The following is a 14,923-nucleotide window of genomic DNA, read 5'->3' as shown; positions in this document are numbered from 1 at the left end:
TAGGGTATTTTATACCCTACATAGCAACACAGACCAATATTCATTTGCCTGAAATTGCAGCTCATAAGTTGATGCAGGCTATGCCAAAAAAATACAACAATGAAAACAATTTTGCCTTCACAAAGTCCCCGTTATTCTTCCAGTAACAACTGTTGAGCTGATCTCAGCTTAAGTTTGGTCCTAAAATTAAACAGAGTTTTGTTTTACAATTTGGGCCCAAGTCTGTAGCGATTGCTCAGAGATAACTTTCTTTGACTTGAAGAAAACCTGCCTGCAGAGAGGACTGTGGGACTGGAATCATGGTGAGCAAAGAGAAAATACTTGGAGGAGTGAATTTTAACTTCAGAGTGTTACACACAGTCTGATTCTCTATATTCAACTACTCTTATTTAAAACATGCACATTTAAATTTTTGAAGTGAAAAATATGCAAGCCTACACAGCAGTGAACTTTGAAAACAGTTTATATGCTATTATTCCTACCCAACAAAAGGGAAAGAACTAAGGCACCTGAGTCATAAGAAGAGACCGCAAACTTATTTAAATATTTAACCAGAGATGGGTAGCAGAAATATTAACTTGGAATAAGCTAATTAATACTACCTGAATCTGCAGGAAAGCTTATGAAACTGAAAAATGTCTGGGGCAAACAAGAGCAAATAATGACATCTTGAAAGTTTTCTGAATTAGAATTCCTGGTTCAGAAATTTCTATTTTTCCATAGAATATGTAAGCAGAAAAAAAAAAAATTATAAAATGCAAAGACACCTCCATTTTACGTGCTTCTGACTAACTAAAAAAAGCACGCTATACCCTTATTTACCAAGCTATGACAAACACAGACACATCTACAGGAGATTCATACAGAGCTTTTTAATTCATGGTGGCAAGGAGTGCTTCCAGCCTTCTCAGGCCGATGACCTGCACCAGTATATCCCTAGAAAGTTACAAAAATTTCAGTGGCAGACTGAAATTTAAAAAGGGATGAAACAGGCAGTGCTTCATCCAGATAAAATCTAAATGGTGTGGGTGGGATATGTGTAGCAAACAGATGAGGCTGCAAAAATTATACAGCCAATCCTAACCGAGGGCATATGCTCACCAGCTGTTATGTAAATCTGCAATTAATGGAGCTTACGAGATCCTCAGGTGCTTTCAAATCATCATACACCAGAAATGATCAAATCTGCTTTCCCATATGCATTAGATGAGGATGTTAGAAAAAAATCCCTCCTGATGAGCATCTTGCTGACAGTAACCGAAACTGTGTAACTGTGGACAAAGAAAAAAAATCCAACCCAGTGGAAAACAAGAAATGGCTGCAATTGTAATGAATTTCACTAGACAGACATTTATTCAGAGAATATAGAAAATCAATGGCCACTTATTGGTTTGGAAGTATCTGTACTTGGATCTCTGTCAAGTTTTACCAAGTAGGAACTGTGCTCTTTCAGGCAAACCTGGAGTTATTCCCATTCAAACTCTAAGATGGTCGGGGATACTCTGGCTCCTGCCACCCGTGACCTGGCACCTCAAACAACAGACTAAGAGTGCATGTAAGACAGAAAAAAACAATTAGATTTTCCTATGTTTGCAGAAGCCACAGTGACATTCTAAGATTCCACACACAGAATGCTCTTTAATATTTTTAACTCAGATTGAAAAAACTATGTGATAATTAATGTCACGTAGTAAGTTACAAAGATTTGCTCCCCTATGTACATTGTAGCTACAATGACTTCAAGCCCACCTTCAATATACCTGTCTTCCAAAAACAAACCCCAATTCAAGCTACTTGCATAAATCCTGCCAACATATTTTGCTAACAAAATTACAGTTAGGTACTATGTAGGGTTTTTTTAAAACAAGAATTCAATAAAGTGATAACAAAATGTATCTTAGAACATATGACGTAAAATACTATGTATTTTTAGAGCTAGTTGTCATTCTAGCCAATGATATGACAATTGAGAGGAAAAATGTTAAAGATTTAAATTATTAAAGATTTAAATGGTGAAAAGACCGAAAAAAAAAGATTAAAGGTAGCAAGGCCAAATACAATCAAACATTACCGGTCTTTCCAGACAATTCTTTAAGAGCAACAATGTTGTAAGGCTTAATATGGAAACCAAATATTTAATTTAAGAAAATATCACCGCAATTAAAATCAGTAGGAGTCCTCTGCTAGTATAAACATGTAATCTTGAATAACATTTATTTCTCTGTTAGGCAGAGTCAAGGTTAAGAGTGTAGAAAGTTAATGAGGATTCCACGTTGTGTTCAACCTTTGGCCAACGTGGCGTTTTGCTCTCCAGAATTTACAAAGCAAATATGGCAAACATTAATAGCAAAGCATGGTTTTTGTTAGTGTAAAGAAGGCAAGACAGTAGAACAGAGAAGACAAAGAACAATTCAGCAGAAGAAGGAAGAGGGGCTTACCGATAACGTAGGCGAGCAACAGCGCCAGGGTCACCGTGATCGCGGTGGCGCTCAGAGCTGTGCACTTCCAGTTGCAACACCTGTAAGGTTTGTTAAAAGTGAAGGCAGGCCTGGAAAAGGTGCTTCTAGGAAGAGGCCTAGGAGGTGGAGAGTAAACAGTGTTGGATGTTAAGGGATAGTTCTGACTGGCTGCGCTGAAGATGGCTGAAGACCCAGATCCGTGTTTAAACAGGAAATGCCTACAAAAAGAAGACAAAGAACCATGTTATGTTATTAAAACCAATTTGTGATGTAAAAAGGGAAAGGAACTATATAAGCACTATGTGGTTGTATAAACCTATATAAGCACAGTGTGGTAAATACTGCATACATCCACAGAAAACATCAGAGACAGGAAAATGCGTATTTCAATACCCTCTGTACTGGAAGTTTTTCAGCCACACCACAAGATTTCCAGCAATTTTTTAGTGAAATGACATAATATAAATGAATGCAAAACTATCCTTCCAGTGTTTCAGAATATTGCTGAGGAAAGGTTGTTTTTCAGCAGAGTACATGGGATCCTCCAAAGACGAGCAGCCCCTGTGTGCCTTACACACAAGTGTGCCAGAGATAGGGGAACTGCTGCCAGCAGTACCCACTCCATCCAGAAACACACAACTGGGTTTAACTCACCAGGAGTACCCACAATATGCTGAAGCCATTTAGTACTCTGACCATTTATTTTTTACCATGGAATATAGGAAATAACAGCAAAAACAAACCAACCAACCAACCAAACAACCCCCCCCCAAAAAAACCCCAAAAACAAAACCAAAAAAACCCAAACAAACAAACAAACAAACAAAAAGGTGACTACTTAGTCACCTGATCTACAGGGATAATCCATTTTGAAGGACTGCAGTTGCTGCATAGGTGAGTACAATTTCTTTACTCATCTTAATTGAGCTATTTTGAGAGCAGTTTCTCTGCAAATGCTTTTGCCTACTGTGGTGATTCTTAAACACACTAGGAAAGAATTCATTTGGAGACCTATTTCAGCATACTTTTCAGGACTGATTGCCTTCAAGAAAAAATAGCAAAGACTTACATTAGCACAAAAAATAAGGTACAGAAATGTACCTTGCAAAACAGGCTCTGGTGCAGAAATATAAAGTGGTTGCTTATAGGACAAAGGGTGGTTTTCAGGACTGGCAAGTGCTCTCCAAGAGAATTTGGGAAGGGTTATTTAACGCTAAGCAATAGCTTTTTGTGCTACATGCTCAGAAACTGTGGCAAAAAGGGCAAGTTCAGGGCTGACCATACCAACTACATATTCTTTTGGAAACACCAACTCTCTTTGGACCTTATTTCCTTTGTTTTATCCAAGGCAGAAAACTTAATTGCATTCTTTTCTGCCAGGTGCACATCTAAATCTCATGCCATAGCCTGCACTGAGAAGTTTAGAACATCTCGGTGCTCCCCTGTCTCAAGCCATGAGGTCTGAGCTGAGAAAGCAAGGGAAGTGGCACTGACACTACACAGTTTGAAAGAACAAGGACCACACGGCTGCCACTCGAGTGTTGTTTCAGCCTGAATCTCCGTAGACTTTCTGTTGAGGACCCCAACTCAGGGAGGCATTTCCTAGAGACCAGCACTCAACTCTTCCGAGCTTGCCAGCTCTTGTTCTGGGACCTTCACTGATGTGAAGCAACCACCAACCTGCAGTTCAGACAAGCCCTACCATATCACCTGTGCTGGGGGAACAGGTTGCCCTCAGTTATTTCTGCCAAAACTAAAGGAGGGTCTTGTATTTAGAATATTATGACACTGTGATGCCTGCAAGCCAAAAGTCAAAGACACTTTACAGCTGAAGTTAACTGGCCAGTGCTGACATGATCCAGAATCTTCCCAATGGCAAATTTACCTTTACACTCTTCAGCAAATCACAAGAAAAGTTTTTGAATGCATATGTGGATCAATCAACCCGTGCTGGTAGAATTTCTTTGATGGATACACAGCAGGATGTACGCAGGATCAAACACTCAAGAGTATGAAACATGGTTATACTGTGACATTTGACTTTAAGAACATTGTAAATACATGTTCCTGAAAAGGTAAGTGCTAAAATCGTGTAATGAGTACGATATTATGTATTTCCATTACAAGATTTTAAAAGAAAGGTTACAGTTTTCAAAATGCCAGATTATAGAAAATAAGAAGGTATTACAGAGCAGTTTTGTCTTTTAAAGCCCCCTTTATTCAGATAGTTACATAAAAAAGAAGGTAAATGAGAATACAGGTTAGCTTGCATTGCTGTTTACAGTGCCTATGAATCAGGAATCTTATGATTAAACCATGAGAATGAAATTTGAGTATTAGTTGCTTCTTGTCATAGTAATTACCCAAGTGAACCACACTCGGACAAAACAGGACAATTAACCCTGACTGAGTGCAGCATCCTGGCATTATATCACACAACACAGTCTAGTTTTCCTTCCCACTGACTTTCACAGCTTTAGATATATACATTATAAGGAGGGCAAAGCTCTGAGCACTGTAATGTTACCTGTGACTAAGTTCAAAATTTCTAAACTCAAATATAGTAAAATAATACATTCAAATGAAGTAACAGAACTGCCTACAGGATTTTATAAACTTGCTTCCCTCCTATCAGACCAAGAAATCACAGCTGGTTATTTTGGATTCAATGCTTTGTTGTCACACATGGAGGCTTTTGCAAGTATGGGAAGCTCCTCAGTCAGCAGGTAACAAGATACAGTCACTCAGACTTCTGTTAGCAAAGAATGTAAAGGCAAAATGCCCATTGGTGTTCAAAGAAATAGAAGCAGAATCACCATATAATGTTATAAGGTATAAGCATATACATATAAGAAGTATGTATGCATATATACATATATATACACAAATTTTATAAATATAAAAAGTCAATTGTCCCTTACTTGCTTTTTGTGTTCAAGACATCATGACAGAATCTAATTATTTGGTAATTTCTCATTTAAATTTTTTGGAAACTGCAGCAAAAAGGTCTGATATTAGCAGTACAGATTGTCCTTTACAGAGCAGAGCTCAAAGGTATCAGAGGTAAAGGGAAGGAAATGTTTAATTGCAAGTTGTTATTATTAAGGCTCTAACAGCCTCCAATCAATAGCCAGGAATAATTTCATTCTCTTGCAAAGAGATTTATAAAAGGGGCTTGATGGTAAAATGCCAGTGTGCAGAGGGACTCCCTTATTATCAGAAGAGAGCACAGAAGGTGGATCCAGCTCACTCCCTTTTGGACAGATGACTCCAATCACACAGAGTAGAATTTACATCGCTCTAATTTGTAAGAAAACTGAGATTCTGAAGCAATGGTACACTGAAACAGAGCTACCAATGAAATAATGTTGAGAACATGTTAAAAAACCCAATCGTTTATGCCTTCCATTCTTCTGAGAGTATACTGAGTACCCAAAGACATTTCTATAGAACTTGAAAAACAGTGGTGGCACAAAGACAGATTTCCAAAGCTAGACTGTGACTATGTTCTCATAAACTCAGATGACTCCTCATCTGTCTGAGCACACCACTGTTCCCAAAGGGTGTCAGGACACGCTAAACTATTGCTATCAATTCTATAAAATCAGACACTCTCTATAAAGAGCAGAATAATAAAACCTGCAGTTCAAAAGTTTAGATGTGACTGCAGCCTGGTATGTGCTTTAATATTTGATCGAGGAGAAAAGCTGAGGCTTTTTTTTTTTTGTAAACTGGGAACACAAGAAAAATCAGAGAATTTATAAGGATAATTTATAACACCACTCCTTTCAAGTGGAGAAATTCTAAATGTTCACAAAAACATCAAAAACATCCATAAAGAAGATGATAACATTCTCTTAAAAAGAGAAATATAGGACCTAATCTGTAAGGCACTTATTTGTGAAATAAAAGTCACTTAATATTATTACACTGATAATTCCAATACATAAATAAGTATTAAAGGCTCAGTAATAACTTTATTCATAGAAGAGGTAGTTGGAAAACACTTCCTCTTGGAGGTAACCACAAGTTACCTTTTTGCCTGTCTATCCATCTGTTCATATCTACAAATGTAAAAATTTTGAACTTTGCATCCTCTCAAGTGAAGTTAAGTGGAAGAAAAAGATCCTACCACACTCAAAAAAACTGTGGTAGGGTAGGATCAAAGCCCTCAACACCACCAGACCCCACTCCCCAAATGCAATAAAACCAGCCAAAGGCCTGGTGAGCTTCCTTTGCTAAACTCAGCTCTTTGCCCTCTCCAAGCCCCTCTCGCTGCCCATCCAGGGCCCAGCACAGCACACACTGGTCAGTGGAGCACAACACACACAGGCTGATCAGCAGCCACGTCTCAACCTGCCCTGACATGCTCACTAAAGAGAAAAGCACTGAGGGAAGGGAGTTATTGGGGAGTTCAGGTGACACAAGGCATGAAATTAGACCTCTCAGTCCTGCTGATGGCAGAACCAATTGCATCCTGCAAAGAAGCACTTTCACACGGCTCCTCTGAGTGCTCGTTTAACCTCAAGAGGAACGGCAGATAACTCCAAGAGTGCAGTTCATACCAGTGATGAATTCTCAGCCAGGAGGAGGTTAAAGAAGAGTTCTCTGACTGTAACACTTTTCTCTATCAGGATATTTCGTTATGTACTTTTGGCTTCTTATCTGGAATAGTAATTTCAGGTCTTATAAAAGCTACACGTGAAGCAACATCCCAACTGAATTCATGTGGCGGTAACGTAATACTGTGACAGAAACCAGATTAACCCCACACAGAATTCTGTAATTAAATTCTGAGAAAATATGTTTATATCCCAGTACTGCAGGAATGTCCCTCAACTTTGTCAAGGGCTTGGTATCACTTCTGTAAGTTCTATGCATTTACTCAGTGCCAAGCATCTCTAGACCTAGAAGTCCATCTTCATTTGTTCCCATGACATGCTTTCTTTCAATTTCTATTAAAAATTACAGGTTTTTAAGAAAAAAAAAAAAAAGAACAAAAGCAGATTTGAAAGGGAGCCATCAGGTGAGTTAGAAACACAAATTTTGCTATACCTTGGCCAAAAAATTAGTCTGCATTTCTCCTGGAAAAACCAAGTAGGAAGACATTTGTACTTGTGTGTGTTTAACATTTGAGAAATAGTTACTTAAAGCATTACTAATTGCTGCAAAGCTTTGTGACAGGAAAACTAAGAGGACTTCAGTTCAATTACTGAAAATTGCTTTTGAGCTAAATTTTGTAACTTCATGTAATGTATATAACTGTATATCTGTAGCAATGTTTAATTGCAATAATTCCTTTAGAGGTCAACGGAAGTACAAAGGGAATTCTTAAGAGGCACAGTAGCTGAAATGTAAGAAGGATTCTGAGTTTTGGAATGACCAGGAAATATATGAAGATGGTAGTCAAAAGGGAATTGGAACTGATACATTTGCCCATCTACTTTGGTAAACATCAGCAAGGAGCCCATTGGTACTTATTTAAAGTCACTTCATATTTCCTGTGACAGGGGTAAGAAGCAGAAATTTGCTCTTTAATGGTTTTCTAATCATTCTATTCTGTACCTGAAGCAAGAGGGGGAAAAAAAAAAAAAGGAAACTTTTAAACTTAGGTAATAATCAGGATAGGGAACTCTATAAATCTGGCATATGGTATGCAGAAAACTATATAGGATAAAAACAGGACAGATATTCTGAGGTAAGTATATAGGATAAAAACCAAGATACCTACTTGAAAATGAAGATACACACACACTATACCCTCAGCTTGAAAACCAGCCCAGGAAAGCTGTATCTGAATACAGGACTTGACATATCATTACAGATAGAATCTGACCTATAATTTTATCTGCTTTGTTTCACTTTTTTGTCTACAAGAACTGTAGGAACAGGAATTCTCATGGGTGAAAGAAGAGGTAAATGGTCATGAAAACTATTTATTTAATTTATTGTATAATTGAAATAAATTTGAAACTCCCTGGAGATTTGTCTTTGGGAATAGAACTCTTTTGTTAAAATTTCCTCTTTGAGCTTGACTTGCTTTTTGAACCATTCTTATAAAATTGCTTCCCCTTATTCACTCATATTTTCCTTATATAGCATTTGAAAACTCAGCCCTATCACCCTGGATGTCAAAGGATGTAAAAGGCATCTGTATCCTTTACTTTTCACTTTAGTACAGAACAAGAAATGATGCAATGCTGACTCACTTGTCTGTTGTTCTGTAAGGCAAGCTAAGCCTGTTAACCAGGTGGCTAAACCTTCAAGTCCCTGGCAGAAATCTGGGACAATAATTATATAGATACAGGACAGTGTCAAAATCTCTCAAGAACAGCTTCTGAAATGGATCAGTTGTCCAAAATACAACTATTTTCTGGTTTTATTTGTTATTTAATAATAATTAAAAAAAAAAGATAAAAATTACCACATGGAGGACATAAATTACTCTTGTGTAGATCAGGATGGGCTTTGTTATTCTGAGGCATGGTGACATGGCCACATAAATTCAGTAGCTTTCAAAAGTACTTTTCTGTGGCTTGCAACTTCGCTTTAGCACTACAACTCAGACAACAGCTGAGTAAAACTGACCAATGCACAGATTTGTGAGGTAAGGGAGGAACAAGCTTGTGGCTCCCTCTATTTTATGTCAATAAATTTTAAGTATTCGATGTGGAAAATGAGAGCAGTAGCAGTTACAATAATACCTGTGTAAGTGATATAAAGTATGTCATATTTGCAGAGTACTTTGAAACCATGAATCAAGAAGGACAAAACCTGTAATTTTGTTGCCTGTATTCTGTGGTTAGAAGCGTGACCTAAAACAAAGAAAGGAACGAGCAACTGTAGTAGTTTCTCCACACTTCTCTTTGCCATGGATTTGCTACCATGAATATTCATGCATGATCTAACTGGGTTTTATTACCAGCATTTGAGTCTACTTCCCAATACCTACGTGGTCTAATCCAAGCTGTATAGCTACTGTGACAAATAACACAAATTTTACTTGACAAGAGGTGTACTATGTGAATACTAGTTAGTCTTCCAAAACAGCTTCCCTAGAAGTAGCTATCCAGGGAACAGATGCACATTTCTAGGCAATATCATTACACATACATATCTGATTTTCTTTAAAATGAAAAGGTGGAATCATTAGCATATCTCTGACCCTCTCTCACTCTCTTTGTATTAAGCTGTAATCCTATTTGTCTTTCAACATTTAGATTTAGCCTATTTTCGGTTTTGTAAGTGGAAACACTGTGTTTCATAGGAAGCCAACAGGCTGCTTGCTCATTGGTGGCCATAAAACAGCAACAGAGCTTTACTTTTAGTTATAACTTTATAAACTATAACATTATTCAAAATAATGAGCAAAGAGTATCTGCAGTGTGATTGTTCAAGTTACTACAGTTAGGCTGCATAAAAAACCCTTACACAAATTCCAGGGAAGCCCACACCAGAGCTCACAAAGAAAAAATACAATAGAGTATATGAACAATTGAAATCACCTTATTGTCCTTAGTCACTGGATCTCAAATTATTCAAAAGCAGGACCCTCAAGCACCATTGCTGCTGCCATGAAAGCTGTACTTCATTGCAGCTGACAAATGTTTCAATTTTTATTTTCATTGAAGACACCTTCATTCTCACATTATTAAATTTAAGGTCATATTTACAGCTTTTATTTTAAGCTCATGGTCATATTTACAGTTTTCAATTTATCTTTTACAATTCAGAAGCCTGAAATATTTTTAGATATTTTCTGCTGTGCAGTGAAAACACATGGGACTCAGCCTGAATTTAAAACCCTTTGCCATGTGTCTGTTTTTAATATGGTCAGCCTCTATATTGGTCAGATTTATTGCTTAATTAGGTAGAAAATGAGAAAATACAAGTGAAATGTTACAACAGCAAATACTGCCTGACATGATTTGAAGAAAAGATCATAAAGGAAGCCCTTCCCCTGCGTTTATTCTTGGAATAGCCCCAAATGCGGTTCTTTAACTCAGGAGTAGGTTCCATTCGCAAACAAGTTCCTAATGAATTGCAGTGCTCAAACAGAAATTGTCTCCCTGCCTGGTGGCTTATGATCATTAACACCTATGTGCCCTGGGAGCTGTTAAAGCCATTCTGTTTGCTATGGAAACATTGAACTGGGAAAAAAAATGTAGGCACAAAAGTGCTTTCTGTGTCTCTGCACTGGAGGAACGACTCACAAGATCCACAAGATGCTCAAATGCAGAGACCAAGCAGAAAGAAGAAACCTTCCAAGAGTTCACACCAAACTGTGCCAGTGTGTATTGATTGATATATGTATTTTAATTTATTATTTTTGCTTTTAGAACCACTCCAGCTTACACAGAAAGGGATTGTGTACAGGTGTCTGTGATTCGAAAGGCTACCAATGTACTTTTTGAAGAGCACAAATAAGTCTATGCTTGATTTAAAAAGAAAAAGGAAAACCTTAGTACAGAATAAATCTCTTGCTTGTTGTCAAGACCCCCCCATAAGTAAAGAGAATTATAATCAAGATAGTTGTAGGAAAAAAAAATACAGGTAGTCATAAATATGCACCTTAAATTACTGTATAATGGAGAAAGGAATGACTCCATCTATGTGATGATCTGAGTATACTTCTTGAACTCCAAAACTCTCCAAATTTTCAAGTGTTTAGAGGCATAATCAAAGTTTAGAGCTCTGAAATATTGCTGAATAGAAACTGAAAATCATAACTGCCTTGAACCCCAAATACTTCTCTTATTATTCCAGTCCTTCGAAGTTTTATATAAATTAATGATAATTGAATCCCAGGGTTATGGTCTGGTACCTCACTGTCCCTTTAGAGGAGCTATTACCATGGTGATAAGATTGCTTAAATTAAGCTGTCTTTTTCCACAGGACTTGGCTCATTGCCAGTGCAGTGAAGGGAGATTTCAGTCCATTCAGCACAGCATTAACCTTACTGCCAACACTGCTAAATGGGTTAGAGGAACTAGGAAGAAATTTGATTTAAAAAAGGAAGGAACAAGCAAATATCTTAAATACTGAAGCACAAAACAGGAGTAGTTTCAAACCCCACTTTGAAAGAAAATCAAAATTAGGTAAAAGTTTTGAGATTTAGACAGAAAACTTAAAAATTCTAATGTTTTGGTGACCTAAATGCAAAACTACTCAAAATAAGTGTGTCCAACAATTTATCATACTATAGGGAGATTAAGAGAAAATGTCAGGTAAGAATCCCTTCTTAATATCTGGTTTTTACTTCTTATTTGGGAATTTGACTGAAGTGGGAAAATAAATAGCAAACAGCAGAAAAAAAAACACCAAACCAAACAAAAAAGCACGATATGGAAAAAAAAATACTGAGTGAACTAGCAGGGCATGGAGAAAATGAAAAACACTCCTTTGAACTGTCAGGGTTTAATACCTACTCCATAAAAAGTAGTAAGCTATGTACAGATGGGGCTGTCAGAGATAATGACAATGTATTACACGGTAAATCATAAGATTTGAAACATTAGGGCAAAGTTATCTATGAAACCTGAAAAAACAATTATTTTAGTGGAATGGAAGGGAATAGGCAATAGGTTGCAAGTACTTTATTCTGGGGGAGAAGAAAAAAAATCAATTTATGTAAGAGCCCTATAACATTATCCTAAAAGAGAGAATCAATGTTTCCCGAGTTTTTATGCGTTGTGAGAGATCCTTGCAGTCTTTTTCCGGCAATACTTACAAATTATTTCTCAGTGTGACGATGAAATTACTTCATGTTCATAAGTAATTTTAATAATGAATATGTCATTTTTTCCCAAACAGTGTGTGCACGTACACAGGCAGAGCCTGCATTTGTATTACAGTGCTGAAGGTGTAGCACAGTCAGTCCCCAGCTTGAGCTGTTACACCTCCTATAGCTACAGCTCTTCTCCAATTTCTTCATCAACAGCTGTTCGAGGACATGTCCTCTGAAGTTTTAAAGGTGTTCTTAATTCTTACTTTCGTTTGGGTGGCTTATAATCAGAATAATTGCCAGAGTTAAACAGCTGGCCTTGGCAATGACATACAGATAAAGTCTAACCTTGGCTTTGACAAAAGCTTGTGTGAATTTGGACAAGGAATTTCATCTTTCCAACTCAGTCTCGTCATTAAACAGTTGGGTTAGTAAGCTAGGTCCTGACAAAACTGTTTTGCAGATTAGTGCATGTAACACCTCTAGATGAAGAGCAAAACAGAATTTGTGATTTGCCCTTTTCTGTAAAAATATAACCAAGTTTTACTCTCCAAAAAAACGTTCAGAACACATACCTCAGTATACATCTTCACTACAGCCCTTTGTGGTCTAATTTAGGGTCTCAAATTCTGATTGGGTAAAAATACATGTTTAATCAGAAAATTGCAAACTTTATCAGAACTACAGAATTTTCTTTGACATAAATATGACACATTAGCATTATGAGCAGACTTGTAACCTTGCTTAATTTCTGGCTGTGAAGAGTGAACAGCTTTTACAGTCCCATGATTAGTTCTAGGAAATATTTTCCTGTCTGAAAATTCTCTAATATTTCATAGCAGTAGAGAAAACATCAAGCACATGTGCTGATTATGGATTAACAGGAGATACAGCTGGAAGAAAAGCTGAACATGTGCATTCCAATTTTTGCCTAGTTGTTACAGTAGGGAATACCTTACTGTGTAAGTCTTCTTTTTGATTGAAAATGATCCAATTTCAATAAAAAAAAGAAATCTGCTAAGAAATATTAGGTATGTAGCTATTAGGTAGATTTGGTACTATTAAAGATTTAGCACAGCAATAGGGTTGCTATTAACGTGTTTCCCCTTATTTTGTGGGATTGTTTTTAATAGGTAGCTAAACATTAATGAAGAAGGAAAACAAGAGAATCAAGATATTAGGCCAAAGTGTCTGTTCAATTCTAGCTGAATCATTCACTATTAAAGGAAGGAAAAACAAGCTGCAAGCCCTTCTTTTCTCTAAGGCTGTGTGTGTAGTACAGACTTCTGGGAAGTGGTGATCACAAATGTTTTTTATTACAATGTTCCCCTGCTATAGCACTTGTCTGCACATAAACTGCAGATACATCTTGGCAAAGAGACTCACAGATTCTCCTTTTGGATTATATAGCCTTTCAGCCAGCTCCATAAGAGGCTGCAGGGAGCGACCAGAGGGGGCATGAAATCAGCTGAAACAACCACTGAAGGGTTGGAAAGTGGAAAATTCCCAGACTTAGTGAATGAATAATGTGTAGCCCAAAGGATGTTTTCCATTCTGAATTCCTAATCCAATGCACAGCCCATTATATAATTACAGATAGACCTATATATATCTCTATCTGTATTTGAGACACTACAAATTGGTAAAAAATAACAAGAAACCAGAATAATTAAACTAAACTCAAAAGAGAAACATATTGTGAAATATTTTTCCCCAGTGAGGTTTGACGAGAACGCAGTGAACAGGGATGCAGAGAGGCTAAACAAGATCTACCTGGCTGTTAAATGAAGAGAACCAAAAGGTACTTCAAGAGTACAGAACATCAAGGGATCAGCCTTCTTAAAGCAGAAAGGACATATAAAGACATATAAACTTGTTACATGAGAAACGACAGAGATTCATCTTTACAAAGACTGTGTAAGCAGATGCTTCTAGCTCTAGAAGGAGTAGCTGGACTAAAATGTTGTTTATGTTCTCTTTTGGAGAAAATTTTCCATCCTCCTTGATTCTTTTCGAGATTTGTCCTTAAGACAAATAAGGATAGTTTTATTTCAGAATGAATTGGTATATTCTTCAATCCCAACTTAATAGCAGAACTAAAACTTAACACTTCTGGTAGGAGCAGTTAAGTGTTTAAAGGTGGATATTAAAATTAGGTTTTGTAATAAAATAAAAACAACCTTCTTATAAGAGAACAAAATTTACGTTTCAGTGATTAGTTCTGATAACTGGACCTCGGACATATGTGTTTAAAAAGAAAACATTTCCATGCATAATACCTTTTATTATCTGGATCAAATTAGGTGGATGTTAGACATTCTCCTGTTTCAGTAAACTAAACTTTCACAGAGAGTCATGCCCTTTACATGCTTTAAAATGCCAAAATCTAAAGGAAACCCTAGTTAAAACCTCCTGATGTTTTGCTCACAATGAAGAGGACTGAAGAAAATCAAAGTCTTGTTTTAAAAATCAGGTAAGCAAACAAACTGTAGTTGAAAGCAATCAAATTAGCTAATACTTATCAGGAAGAAACAAACAAACAAACAAGCTTAATATAACAAAAAATTCAGAGGAAAGTGTGCAGAACTTTGGGTACTGAAATCCAGGTTGCCTGAATGCAGGTAATTATTTGTGTTTCTGATCAGTTCTTTTCCAGAGTAGATTATTTGTGTAAATTGTGAATGATTCTGAAGTTGAACCCTCCCTTTCCCAGCTCCCAAGGCTAAGGCTGCCATGCTCA

General features: G+C 36.9%; 1 protein-coding gene across 3 annotated transcripts in view; it reads right to left on the bottom strand.

Moving 5' to 3' along the window:
• The window catches only part of TENM1 (teneurin transmembrane protein 1), a 306,894-nt gene that overhangs the window by 136,815 nt on the left and 155,156 nt on the right, over positions 1-14,923 (bottom strand). For all 3 annotated transcript variants that reach the window (XM_027898080.1, XM_027898096.1, XM_027898087.1), the window contains exon 5: positions 2,439-2,677. In XM_027898080.1, the coding sequence (XP_027753881.1) occupies positions 2,439-2,677 (239 nt within the window). The remainder of the gene's footprint in view (positions 1-2,438; positions 2,678-14,923) is intronic.

Source organism: Empidonax traillii, unplaced genomic scaffold (assembly GCF_003031625.1).
Source record: "Empidonax traillii isolate 1590-97213 ecotype Southwest subspecies unplaced genomic scaffold, ASM303162v1 scaffold20:size5563877, whole genome shotgun sequence".
In the NCBI taxonomy this organism is placed as follows: Eukaryota; Metazoa; Chordata; class Aves; order Passeriformes; family Tyrannidae; genus Empidonax; species Empidonax traillii.
The sequence above is the reverse complement of the archived record's forward strand: the minus strand, read 5'-3'. Positions and strand labels throughout refer to the sequence as shown.